The sequence below is a fragment of the Aureobasidium melanogenum genome (genome assembly GCF_000721775.1).
Source record: "Aureobasidium melanogenum CBS 110374 unplaced genomic scaffold scaffold_12, whole genome shotgun sequence".
Classification (NCBI taxonomy): domain Eukaryota; kingdom Fungi; phylum Ascomycota; class Dothideomycetes; order Dothideales; family Saccotheciaceae; genus Aureobasidium; species Aureobasidium melanogenum.
Window position 1 is genome coordinate 397,386 of NW_024470064.1, and position 12,435 is coordinate 409,820.

At 51.4% G+C, this 12,435-nt stretch overlaps 5 protein-coding genes across 5 annotated transcripts; 1 reads left to right on the forward strand and 4 right to left on the reverse strand.

Annotated features, from left to right (window-relative positions):
• Positions 1-1,241: 1,241 nt before the first annotated feature.
• M437DRAFT_75855 (uncharacterized protein) lies at positions 1,242-4,162 on the reverse strand (the record flags this gene model as incomplete). The annotated part of the gene is made up of 3 exons (XM_041026499.1): positions 1,242-3,037; positions 3,086-3,958; positions 4,024-4,162. 3 exons carry the CDS (start codon positions 4,160-4,162, stop codon positions 1,242-1,244), a joined length of 2,808 nt encoding a protein of 935 aa, XP_040879236.1.
• Positions 4,163-4,698: 536 nt separating this feature from the next.
• M437DRAFT_75856 (uncharacterized protein) lies at positions 4,699-6,591 on the reverse strand (the record flags this gene model as incomplete). The annotated part of the gene is made up of 4 exons (XM_041026500.1): positions 4,699-5,011; positions 5,067-6,282; positions 6,340-6,381; positions 6,543-6,591. The coding sequence occupies 4 exons, from the start codon at positions 6,589-6,591 to the stop codon at positions 4,699-4,701; spliced, it is 1,620 nt and encodes a 539-aa protein (XP_040879237.1).
• Positions 6,592-8,236: 1,645 nt separating this feature from the next.
• M437DRAFT_66645 (uncharacterized protein) lies at positions 8,237-8,851 on the reverse strand (the record flags this gene model as incomplete). Its single annotated transcript, XM_041024798.1, has 2 exons — positions 8,237-8,580; positions 8,638-8,851. The coding sequence occupies 2 exons, from the start codon at positions 8,849-8,851 to the stop codon at positions 8,237-8,239; spliced, it is 558 nt and encodes a 185-aa protein (XP_040879238.1).
• A 436-nt stretch (positions 8,852-9,287) lies between these two features.
• M437DRAFT_66646 (ubiquinone biosynthesis protein CAT5) lies at positions 9,288-10,085 on the reverse strand (the record flags this gene model as incomplete). Its single annotated transcript, XM_041024799.1, has 2 exons — positions 9,288-9,821; positions 9,876-10,085. The coding sequence occupies 2 exons, from the start codon at positions 10,083-10,085 to the stop codon at positions 9,288-9,290; spliced, it is 744 nt and encodes a 247-aa protein (XP_040879239.1).
• A 427-nt stretch (positions 10,086-10,512) lies between these two features.
• On the forward strand, positions 10,513-12,432 carry M437DRAFT_50018 (plus-3-domain-containing protein; the record flags this gene model as incomplete). The annotated part of the gene is made up of 3 exons (XM_041021933.1): positions 10,513-10,748; positions 10,844-11,547; positions 11,597-12,432. The coding sequence occupies 3 exons, from the start codon at positions 10,513-10,515 to the stop codon at positions 12,430-12,432; spliced, it is 1,776 nt and encodes a 591-aa protein (XP_040879240.1).
• Between the last annotated feature and the right edge of the window lie 3 nt (positions 12,433-12,435).

The window sequence follows — 12,435 nt, forward strand, 5'->3', positions numbered from 1 at the left end:
GCTTATGACACTGCCCTCGAGAGACAGAAGGAGATTTTGCGCAAGAACGGCATTGATCCAGAGCCAGAAAAGACAAAGGTTATTCAGGAGCAGAAGGACTATGACGAACGTGTGCAAGTGGTCTGGAACACCATGAACAAGGGTGAACCTCAGCCAGTCGCAAGAGCAACACCTGCCGTCAAGGAAGAACCCAAGGTTGAGACTGCACGCGCTATGCGCAAGAAGAGAAAGTCGAGAACCGATGTCTCTAGCAGCGAAAGCAGTGTCAGTAGCAGCAGTGATAGCAGCAGCAGCGACAGCGATAGCAGCGACAGCGAAAGTGACAGCGACGACAGCAGCAGTAGCGAAAGCGACAGCGACGACGAAAAGCCCGCAAAAAAGAAGGCCAAGATCGCAAAGCTCGAGGCTGAGCTCAGAGACGCAAAGATTGCAAAACTCGAGGCTGAACTCGCAAAGGCCAAGGCAAAGGCTAAGGCTAAGGCTACGAAGGCTAAGAGCCCGAAGAGCACAAAGGCGAAGAGCACAAAGGGCAAGAAGAAGACCGAGTCTAGCTCTTCCGAGAGCGAGTCTTCGGACAGCGATTCAGGTTCATCATCCAGCTCAGACGACAGTTCAGAGTCGGAGTCTGAGTCCTCGTCTGGAGACTCTTCGAGCGACTCGGACAGCGATTGAAAGACTTCTCCTATCGATTGAACGTTCCGATCTGTACATACCCTACATATCTCAAACATTACGACACTTGAAATCATCTAAGCTTTGGTGCTACTCCTCTCTCTTTGCGAAATGCTCGTCATAAAGTTGGCAACCAGATGTCTTGCTGCTCTTGGGTGGAAACATCTGGAGAGCTCGGTCCGCCAGATAGTTTACATTCAAGACTTTACCGCGGTTTCCGCCAGTAGAGGCTTCGAGAATACAACAGTCTCGAAGACTAGGAACAGGCTTTCTTGGTTACAACGAGATATAGACGTCAAGCCATATAGCCCTTCCAGAGAAAAGACACATGCAGAATCTCAGAATGGTGGTCGATCAGACAAAAAGAGTCAAGAAGCCAAAGAATAAGAAAAAGCAATTCTTCCACACCATTCGATATCCTCTTCACCGTGAAAGTAGTTCAACCGTGTACGTGCAAGGGTGGTTTATACGATTTCTGCGTTGAAAAGAATTCCATGCCTCTCCATGCCATTAAACGCCAGTTGTGTCAATAAGGTCAAACAAGAAAAGGCAGGAGACGGCTCATTCGCTCAACCCTCCTTAGAAGCACCCCCATGAACCTCACCCTCCTCCCTCGTCCTCTTGACCCTCTCCCTCTCCCTTTCCTTCCCCCTTTCCCTTGCAGCTTTCTCATTAACCTCTCTTTCCTGATGATGCGTGCCCTGTCTTCTTCTCCCACCCCTCCTCACCGGTGCATACACATCGTTGAAATTCATAACCACACCCAAAAACCTCATATCCACGTCTGGCTGATACGCCAAATCTCCAAGCAAGATATTAACGCGAGCTCTGAAGTCTGTAGCTAGAGAGTGCAAGCGTTGGCGCAGTGAAGACAAGATAGCTGCTTCGTCGGCTGCTGCATTGCCAGATGAGGTGATGGGAAGTAAAGGCGGGATAGGAGAATCATTGTCGCGGTCGTTGGGGTGGCGAGAGCTGCGTTTGTGGGTGTTGCTCATGTGCGAGGAGCCAAACTCGTTCTCGTCTTTTTCTGTCACGCCCCAGGTGCCTGCTGCTGTGCGTGTTTCGATCTTAGCAGCGAGGTCTTGACGGCGTGTGAATTCGGCTACCGAGTATGAGTATAGGCTGTCGACCGCATCTTTGTATGCTAGCATCAGTTTGAGGAGTTCGTGGAGTTGGGCTGTAAAATCTGGTGCTGTGGATGAGGAGGCTTGTGAGCCTGAAGGGGCTAGAAGGCCCTTGCGAGTAATGCTGCGCAGATAGGCTCCATGGGCTGAAATCAGATCGTCGAGAGTGGCGTCCGGTGTACGCATGGCTTTTTGCAGTCCTTCCCAGCCAGCCTCAATGACCTCAAAGAGAATGTAGTGTTGAAGTTGTGAGACAAAATGGATCATCTCTGCGATGCCACCTCTAGCATTCTTCCAGTCGGCGTCTACTTTGTCGCCGACAGCCCCAAGTACTCCTCGAGCACCGGTCATTGTTCGCCGCCATGTGCTTCCTAATGCAAACTCGACGCGCTTGACACGCCACAAGAAGTTGAAGACCTTGAGGTATTGCTTTGATGCCCACGGAGTGACAATAACATCCAAAGGAGAATCAACTCTGTACTCGAGTGTAAACACATCCCAGCCAATTTCGCCGTGAGACAACTCAAGCATACGAGCATCCAAACGGCGAAGCACATCGGGGGAGTCGTATTGGGCATTGCTGTTACGAATGGCGTGCTCCAGCTGAGCAGTCAAGGTGTGTCGATACTGACTGTTGGCTGGTCTATCGAGGTTTGATGCCAAAGATTCCATCAGCAAGGCAACAAAGTCACCCTGTCCCAGCAGGAGGTACTTCTTGAGTGCTGCCAGATGCTCAAACAACTTGAACTTATCTTCCATCAGATAAATGAGACGAGCCATGGTGCCCTTGTATGCGGAGTCAATCGATGATTCAAGTGTAGCTGTATCGCCATAACGAAGCTCTCGCATAGAGCTCTTGCTATGGTTCTCGACCCAAGCCGAGTCACCGCAACCATAGCGGATAAAGTTGAGTGACTTGCCAATGAGGTAAACTTTCTTTGCGAAATCCTGTGTGATGATGGTAGGTATCATGCTGTCCTTGAGACGATATTTGTCTTCCCAGACACTTGTCGCACCACCACGACGAGGGTCAGAGTCCAAGTCAACATCACGGTTTTGGTAGACGAAAAACTCCAGGAAAGGGTCTTCAAGCTCGCCATCGTAGATCCAGTGTTGTAGCATAGTATAGAAAGGCCGGGTTACATGGATCAAGAGTCGCTCCGCAAAAGTGTACACAAAGGGATCGCCGTGTGATGAGGCGTAGGAGTGTATGAGCGATATCAGCTCGCCTCCTTTCTTCTCTGTCGAATTGTCAGCCAATATCCCTATGATGACGACGCAACTCCTACCTTTTGCTTCTTCGACCATCATACTCATCAACCTCAAGCCCATTGTCGCTTCACGAGTCCACACAACACATCGCTTCAACGTCACGCCAGCCTTTCCCAGACCCAAGTTTCCTGGCGATTCTTGTAATTGGGTCAAGGCTCTTCTGATTTGCGCTTCGAGCGTGGCCACCAATCCAAGATATGCTCTCAACTCGACGCCGATCGCAGAGCGCAAACTTTGGCCCACCAGACCGCCTTCAGAAGACTCGACGAATGTTGATAGACTCCGGTAAAGTAGCGAAGGCTCGGCAAGCGTGTGAAGCAAACTTATTATAGGCACAGGTAACGTTGAAGGTAGTTTGAGCGAAGAATCGGAGAATGCGAGATTGGTCGAGGAGAGACCTTGCAATGTAAATGGCAGGTCGCGCAGCAATTGAGCTTCGGTTGGCGCATCCAGCGGGTTTGCCGAGTATGTCGGCTCTGGTGAGGGTTCTATTGAGCGTGTTGATGCGCGTAGAGGCATTCTTTCTCGAGTTTGTGATAATCGTACGGGCTCTGGATCTTCGGAATCGGGTACTCTGGGTAGACCATTGCGAGAGAAGGCATCGTTGAAAGCAGGGGCGTCGCTGCTCTGTTGTCGCAAGGGAGGTTGCGGGCGGGGTGTAGGCGAGGGGACAGCATCCGGTGCTGGTCCAGCCTCAGAATCTGAGAGCCGATACAAGAAGTACAAGATAGCCCATTTTCGGTCGAGGACAGGCTGGCTCAGCAGTCGCGAATAAAGGTTGGAGAAGTGGAGGGCTTTGTCCGGGCGGCTGTTCTCATGTACCAGCTTTTGTCTGATCAAGTCGGCGGCGTGATGGACATCGTCTGCGGCTGCCGAAGATGGTTGGTCATCTGCGCGTGGTGCTCCAGTCAGCTTGGTGTTCCTGTTCAGTCTGCGACGAAAGGAGCGTGCCTGCCTAATGTTTGTCTGGCCGCTTGCAGTGCCTCGTCGAAGCGCTGGTCTTCGACTGCTTCATCGTCATCTTGGTTCCATGGGATCAATCGAAAGAGTAACTGTTGCAGCGCGTTATCCACGCGCTGCGCCCGATTTTCCATCGCTCATTGATGATGGAGAAGCTAGATTCTTTTAAATTGTGCTGTGCTCTAGACGCGCCTTTCAAGAAGGACGTGTTGTTTGTGCCAAGCCCGAGCTTGAGAGTCTATACCGATCTCTTCCTCTTGTCAGAAATCCTACAAACTTTGGCTGAACAACACAGCGTTTGGAGAAGTAATTGCAATGAAGTACTATTCGTGTATAATTAAACAAAACCAAGGACTGTTACAAAACTTAATAAGCAAAAACCAATCCATACTACGCCGAATCCCACACCTCCCACAGTTTGCCAAACCCTTTGTGCAGCGCGGAAAAACGCTCCTTCAATGAAAGATGTACAAGTTGAATGATAGGAGTCGTGAGCTGGCGAGAGAGAATGTAGTAGTGCGCCAACTCCAAAAAGAGCCTTACGCCTGTGCCCAGCATTTGCCTGAGCTATCGCATACTGCTGTTGGCTGAATAGCTTGCCTTGCCTTGCAGTCATGCCTTTTAAACGCCCCTGTAACACTTATTTCTGGCTGTTCTATGAGAAAGGGGACTACCGTCTCTGCATGTTGGCCTGCGATGGTACTCCCTGCTGCATATGTTGGGGCATCTGCATGCCATAGGGGTTAGCGAATTGATGGGGTTCACCAGCAATGCTCTGCATTGCCATGCCGCTGATCCCCTGTGCTTGCGAGACAGGACAATCTTTGTGGGCGAGGAGCAAAGTCTTGAGTCCTACTATCTCCTCACGCAGCTGAGTGACAGTGGCGGCAAGCGCGTCATTTTCAGTTGAGAAGATTTCAACCTTCTGCTGGAGATTAGCCAGCCACTGCTTCTTGCGCTGACGACACTTAAGGGCAGCGATTCTGTTTTCGATGTTAGCATCTTCCAGGTCATACATCTTTTTGTTCGGGCACGTACCTGTTCCTTTCGAGGAAGTTCTTGCGCTTCTCCTCATCGGTCATCTTCTTGTTATCCGTTCCTCTCTCCATATCCATGTCGTCATTGTCAGAATCGTCCTCGTCCATAGATGCCATGCTAGTCTTTTGGCGCTTGTTGGATCCCTTGGGCTGATCCTCGGCCTTACGTCTACCGTTGTTTGCGTTCTTGGTGTTATTGTTCTTCTTTCCCTTGCCTCTGGTGGGCTTGACATCTCCACCGTCACTATCGGAGAAGTTGCCGTGCTCGTTCTGTGTTGATCCCGAAAGGTTGCTGCCGATAGAGTTCTTGTTGGCGCGGGCTGACATGTTGGCCGCTCCGTCGTGTCCTTGTTGGCCGAGGCCACCAGGAAGGTGTGGAGGGTTGCCCATGTAGTTCATCTGAGGCTGTGACTGAGGTGGCGGGTATTGCTGAGGTTGGTTGCGGTTGTTGCCCCTGGCCTGGGCAAGCATGAAGAGACCATTGGCAGCATCGTTGGCATCGTGCTGCTCGAAAGTATCGCTCTGCTGCTGTTGGCCGAAGCCCTTGCTGTCAAGGTTGGGCTGAATGTTAGGATCGGCAGCGGCGGAAGTAGGTGGCTGAGGCATATTGAAGTTTCCGTTCACGTTTGACTGAGAAGCGCGTGCGTGCATAGCAGTACGGTGGAAGTCTAGAGTACCAGGAGTGGCACCTCCACTCTGAATTGCGTTGAAGATTGCTTGCGAGTTAGGACTAGGCTGGGGGAACATAGACCCACCGCCGCCAGGAGTCAGACCAGTCCTGAGAGACGACTCGTTAGGGGTAGGGAAACTGCCGCCAAAGTGATGGTCGTTGCTGAAGTAGTCGTTGGACGACCCTGCGGGGCCGGTTAGCATGGCAGGGCTAAGAGGTCCTGAACGTAGAGAGCCAGGCCAATTGGGAGTAGTTCCGGGAAGCAGAGGAGCAGGAGATGTCAGGCTGTTGACTCCAGGAAGTTGAGGCTTGCCAGGAGTCTCGGTAGAACCTCCAAAAGCGCTTTCGAAAGGGTTAGGTTCCTTGGTTAGATGAGCGGCACTGTGAGCTCCACTGAAATAGTCGTTGTCTCCGTTAGAGGCTTTATTCGGAACGGGTGGAGGTGCAAGCGGCGCATTGGTCGAAGTAGCGTTAGATTCTTTTGCGCCGTCGCCAGATGCTTTGGTGTCTTCTGGCTGGTTAATAGCAGGTATGCTCTGCTTGTTGTCTGAGATGGATGTCAGCAAGTAACTCGAGTCGCGATTCAGTTGGCATCATCACATACCTTGACGCGAAGGAGAGGGTGCTCTATCTTGGCTTGAAGTGTCTACGATTGACAGTCGCGTCAGTACGTGGTAGATGAAATGGCATTCATCGTCATCAGATCCTCTCGTGCGTCATAAGAGGCAAGGCGACGTCAGGCGGGGATGATGCTAAGCACCACAACCCATGACAGGACAACAATAATAAAAATGGAAGCCTGCTTACCTTCTACCTTCAACACATCTTTGGTCTTCGAGTCAGCTGGAGAAGACATGTTTGTTGTTGTGATGGAAAATGAAATGGGAAGTAGTGGCCGAGAGGCGATGACGTATCGCACTTTCTGCAAGCTGGTGCGATAGGCTGGCTGGCTGGGCTTCTTGGGAGGTGTTCCTCCTGACTCTCAACTCTCAAACTGACAGGCCAGAAACTCCGACTTCAATCAGAAAAAGCAACCTTTTCGAAAAACGATGTTTCTGTCAAAACAATATTGTCAGTCCGGCACCCCAACATATATTCTTGGACGAAGCGTGCGCGCGTGCGGCTCCGGCTGTCAGTCGGTTTTCGGTCCCCACTCGCGCCATCGCGTCGCACTCCGCTCCTGTCGCATTCAGTGGCAAAAAGACTTACCGGCAACGAGATGGTTTGCTCTACGGTCGGCGGCGACGCGTAAAGATTCGATGTCTCTTTGTCGAGTCTCTGCCTGAGGCCTTCCGACTTGAGGCTCTGCTGGGTAGCTGCGTATTCCTCCTTTGAAAATCTGGTGACGCAATTGTCCTTCGGTCGCGCGCGAAAAAACAGGTGAGCTTCTTCTCAGCGAAAGCTTCTCGAGTGTTCAGACGCGCGTGTATTCAAAATGCCACCGTGGTGAGGCTGTATGGATTAATTGATCGCTGCGGCGTATGATCGTACAGGCGCGTTGCGTTCTTTGCTGTACCGCACGGTGCTGGTCGTCTTGCTGCGATGATGTCTTTAGTGACGTCTTTGGCGCAAAAGCACAAGGCGCGAGGGAGACTGACGTTTTTGAGGTGCCAGGAATGGTGGGCCGCTTTTTTGTGCACGTGACTTGACAGAACAGAGTTGTGCTATCGAACGGGGTTTCTGCTTGATAATCATTCAGCCGCCGAGCCGAGGCGGGATGCTCGGTATCTGGCAGGTTTGCTCAACATCGTCGGGATGAAGAGTCCAGATTTAGGACCATCTAGCACTCAGGATCTGGACGGATTTCCACAACAGACACGAGTAGGACGACTTCGTGTAGAACACGAAGCGAAACAAAGGCAAGCCACGAGATGTTCACTGTAACGTTCTCTATCGAGTCTGTACCTGTTTGCTATCGGTTCTGAAACACCACCGATCGGCAGATCGAAACGGACGTACAGCACAGTACATGTACCCGGTATCCGGTGCCAATCTTTAGACCGGAGTTCTCCTCCTATAACGATAATCAAGAATAGATAAGTGTAAGCAGATAGCTGTTGCTGAGATCGATTGAGTGTTATTGGCAAGGTGTGCAACAGAAAAAAGTAATGATCGTAATGAGAGCATGCCTTTCAAGGGCGCTTCTCCTTTGGCCCGCTCGTCTTTCTCGGTCTCGGAGTAATGACCAGAACGCTTCGGTACTTGTGTGACATGTTTAGAAAGAATATGGCTGCTGATGGTCTGAGCGAGAGAATAAACAGCAGTCTTGGAGGTAGGAAGCAGGAATGGGATACGTGATATCGTTGTATAAGTATAGAGGAAACTACGAATTAAAATAAAAAAAAAAAAAAAGAAAAAGACAAAAGGCATGGTCGATTGGGAGGAGGATAGAAAGAAGGAAGTTGTGATTGGTGAGGCAGGGGTGAAGGTCTAACCAACATCTAATCAGGATTAACATTCGTGCATGCCATCTTTGCGAACCGTAGCTCCTCCAAAGTCGATCAAGTATCAGACTCCATCTCCGTAAGCTCTGAATCGCTGCTAGACTTGGACTTCGATTTTTTGGTGGCTTTCCGTCCTTTCTTGGTAGTGGCAGTGGTGGCAGGCTTGGATTCATAGTCGCTTTCTTCTTGGTCCAGGGGCTCGAGAACTGGTCCGTTGGCGGTGTACTTAATTTGCTGACCCACGATTATTCTTGATGAGCGGATGCGAAGAGATGTGGTCTTGGTGTTGTACTCGATGAGACGTGGGTTGCCGGGTTGAAAGATGGCAAAGCGAACGGTGAGCATCAGAGCATCGTTGTCAAAGATAGGCTTGTGCTTGAGCGGATCGTAGACCACCCAGACTGGGAGGGCTCAGTACGGAGATGGGACACAGTCTGTCATCTCGAGTATCGACTTACGTTGGTTGCGCGCGCCTTTGTGAAGACATAGGTCGTTATACCTGCCCTTTCTAGGTTTGCGAGATGGTGGCGAGTAGGATTTCAGCAGAGCCGTAGCATAGTTGACGTCGTAGGGGGAGTCCACAAATTTGCGGATCAGCTTGTTCACAAACCCGAGCTCGCGCAGGTGTTTGGCGAGAGCTTTGGGAGAAAGTCGACGAGAAATGGAAGCCATGGTGATGAGCAAGAGTGAGAAGTTGGTGGGCAGGAGTTACAGGGATGGAGAGAAGAAATGGAAGGGCTCAGCAAGGTTAGATGAGGATGGAACACACTGCTGCGAAGTGGTATCTCTGATGTTGAAGCAAATCTGTGGTGCATAAGATGTAGAAGTTGGGAGAAACAGCTGCATGAGTGAGACAAGTGAGCCTGGTATTGACCAAGCACAATATCACTCAACAATAACACGAGACTGCCGACAATAGTATTGTTGTTGGTCTCTCTTATTGAACAAATTCAATCGTGGCTATTGTCTCAACGACGACCTACTGTTGGGAGCTCTGACAGAACTCGAGTGAAACAATGCAGAAAGTGCGATGGGGTTTTGGATTACGATAAATTTTGGTTAATCATGTGGGTGCGGAAGAACTCACAGAAGGAGCCCCTCGATATGATCAAACCTTCTCGCTAATCCAAATTGCTGCACGGCAGCCACCTCGAATAACGTTGGTCAAGAGCTCGTATGGACGAGCCTCTTTTGCATCGTGCTCGACGGCGTGATCAAGATGCTCAAGCTCCTCGTCTCTGATTCTTCGGAGGTTGCTAAGCAAGTCGGTCATCTCTTCGCCGGGCTCCTCTCCCCGTTCTTCCATATCCTTCATCCATGCCAGAAGCTCTCGCACCTGTGCGTTGTAATGTTCACCAATCTCGGTCTCGACAGCCTCGGTACAGGCCATTGCGGCCTCCTGACCTAGTATGGCAGTGGACCAACCCAAGGCAGTAGCAGCAACACCCCATACTGGAGTCATGGCTGTCGGACGGATGCGATGCTTTGCTATGATCTTGTTGAAGTATTTGAAGTGACCAGCCTCTTGATCGTACATGTGTTTCATGAGCGGGCGGAGATGGGGATGTGCTCTGACTGTGGGTGGAGTTTGTGCCTGGTATATGAGAACAGCAGCAAGTTCACCAGTCTGATTTACTCGGAGCTAGAAACAGTAAGACTGATTGAACTTGTTATGTCGTGCATGGGTCTAGCATACAGCAGAATCCAGGAAGCGTTCTTGTTCAGCAGTCAGGGGACGCTTCCTCTTCCCTGAAGTACCAGTCTCGACAGTCTTGGGCTTTGGTTCGGTACTCGGCGGGGCTGACGAGGTTGTGATAGGTGCAGCATGCTGCAGAGAGCCGATATGCAGAGAACGAGGCGAGAAGGCCATGGCCCTGCTGCACCGGCTCAGCTGACGGAGTGACATTTCGATTGTGATTGTTTTCAAGACAAGTCGAGTGAAGTTTCGTCTTTCCGGGCTTGTCCAAACAGGTGAAGGCGACAGATCAAGGATGTTGAGTGTGAAGATTGGGATTGCAGAAAGTGAAGCAACATTTAGTTGTCTCTATGTCATCGATTCGTGACACTTTTGGACGTGCTTGGCAAGCTTCAGTCGCTCAACTGAAGCGTCGACGCTGCTTCTCTTGAACTTATTCAATCTCTCACTCTCCATCCTATTGTCGCGCTAATTATTGTCCCCAGCCACGCCGATTATACGTCTTGCGACATCTCAAGGCTGGTTCCTTCATTTCCATCCTTCTTCCATTTTCAGACGCGCCCTCGATACTCGATCCTCGCTCGACTAATACCTCTCTCTCCTGAACCACCCAACAACCAACCACACATCTCCAATCATGTCTGACAACGAGCTTGATGCTGAGCTTCTTGCCCTTGCTGGCGACGACAGCTCCGACGACGAAAGACCGGACAACAGACAGACACAACCCTCGTCTCCCTTCGAACATGCCGCCTTGTCCTCAGAGCCCGATCGCTCTCCCCCTCGTCGCTCTCTTGCTCAAAAATCAAAGTCGCGCTCATCTGCTGCTGCGCGAAGAAGAAGAAAGGATGACTCCGAGGAAGAAGGTGAAGCGTAAGTCCACATGCTTCATACTCCCCTTCTCAGCTTCTCTCCAGCCTGCCTGCCTTGCTACACTCTTCGACTTCGCATACTGATCGCCATCTCAGCTCGGCCGCATCATCTCCTCGCTCGCTAGGCTCTGCTGCCATGGACGAATCCGACTCAGAAGACGGCATCGACTTCGACCAGGATGCTCCTCTGTACCCTATCGAGGGCAAGTTCCGCTCCGAGGCTGATCGCGCCGAAGTCATGGCCATGACCGAAATCCGTCGAGAAGAAATCCTTGCCGAACGCGCTGCAGAAGTCGAGAGAAGAGTTCAGGATTTACAACTCAAGAAGATCCTTCAACAACGCAAGAGAGAGCAAGCTGGTGCCGATAAGAGAAAGCGCAAGGCTGCTGCCGCCGACTTGGACGATGATGACCAGCGTAAGAGCAGCAGACCAAAGGTCAAGGCCAGTGGGCCTCTGGAAGCTTACAAGAGAGAGCGAGAGATGAAGGGCCAACAAAGAAACCGTGAGGATGATCGCAGAAGAGACCGCTCTCCTTCACGAGACGATGCCGACTCGGACAGAGACGCCGAAGGTGACAGCGAGGTTGAGTGGGATGAGAAGCCTCGAGCTGCTGCTGCACGCGACGAAGCCCCTGCGACTTTGCGCGACTTCGAGCGTGCTCGTATCGGCCGTACCAACTTCGCCAGAGTCTGCTTTTACCCAACTTTCGAGTCCAGCATTAGGAACTGCTATGCTCGTGTAAGCATTGGTGTTAATCGCGAAACCGGAGCACCACAGTACCGCATGGCTCAGATCAAAGGTTTGTCATGACATCTGCGCACGAACTCGAACGTTGCTGACCCTTGCAGGCTTTACCTCTGGCAAGCCCTACCAAATGGAAGGATTGAACGGCAAGCCCTTCGTCACCGATCAATACGCAGTTGTAGCCCACGGCAAGGCTGAAAAGGAATGGCCCTTCATCGCCTGCTCCGACTCAAATTTCACCGAGCCCGAATTCGAACGTTTCAAGGCTGCTTTGGCTACCGACTCCTTGCGCCTGCCCTCTAAGAAAGCGCTGGTTTCCAAGCTCGACGACATTCACGCTCTCCTCGAATACCAATGGACCGACGAAGACATCCAAAGAAAGATCAACCGCACAAACGCCCTGCAAGCCAAATTCGCAAACTACGGCCGCGAGAAGATCGAGAAACGCCGTGAAGAAGCAGCATCCCGTGGTGATGAAGCCACAGTCGCCAAATGCGATGCAGAACTCGCAGCTCTGGGGTCCGGCAACAGTGCAGCCAAAGCAGCACAAGCCGCCGCCAATGCAGCAAAGCAAAACGGCAAACTCGCACAACAGGAACGACTCGCCGCGCTCAACCGCGCCAATCGCAAAGCCAACAGTGAAGACGTGCGTAAAGCACAATTGGCCGAGAAGCGCATCATCCAAAAAGCCAGAGAGGAGGCTGCTGCAAAGGCACGCAGGGAAGCAGAGGCTGCTAAGGAGAAGCTGCTCGCAGTTCCTGATGACCTCTTCGGCGACGCCAGCGATATCAGCAGAACAGGTACACCTGCCAACGGTACTGGTACCAGCACGCCCATCAACGACAAGCTGAAGAAGACAACACTGGGTGGATTCAAGAAGAAGCCCAAAGATGAAGACATCATTGCCGATATGGATTTGGGCATTGACATTGACATTTGAAGA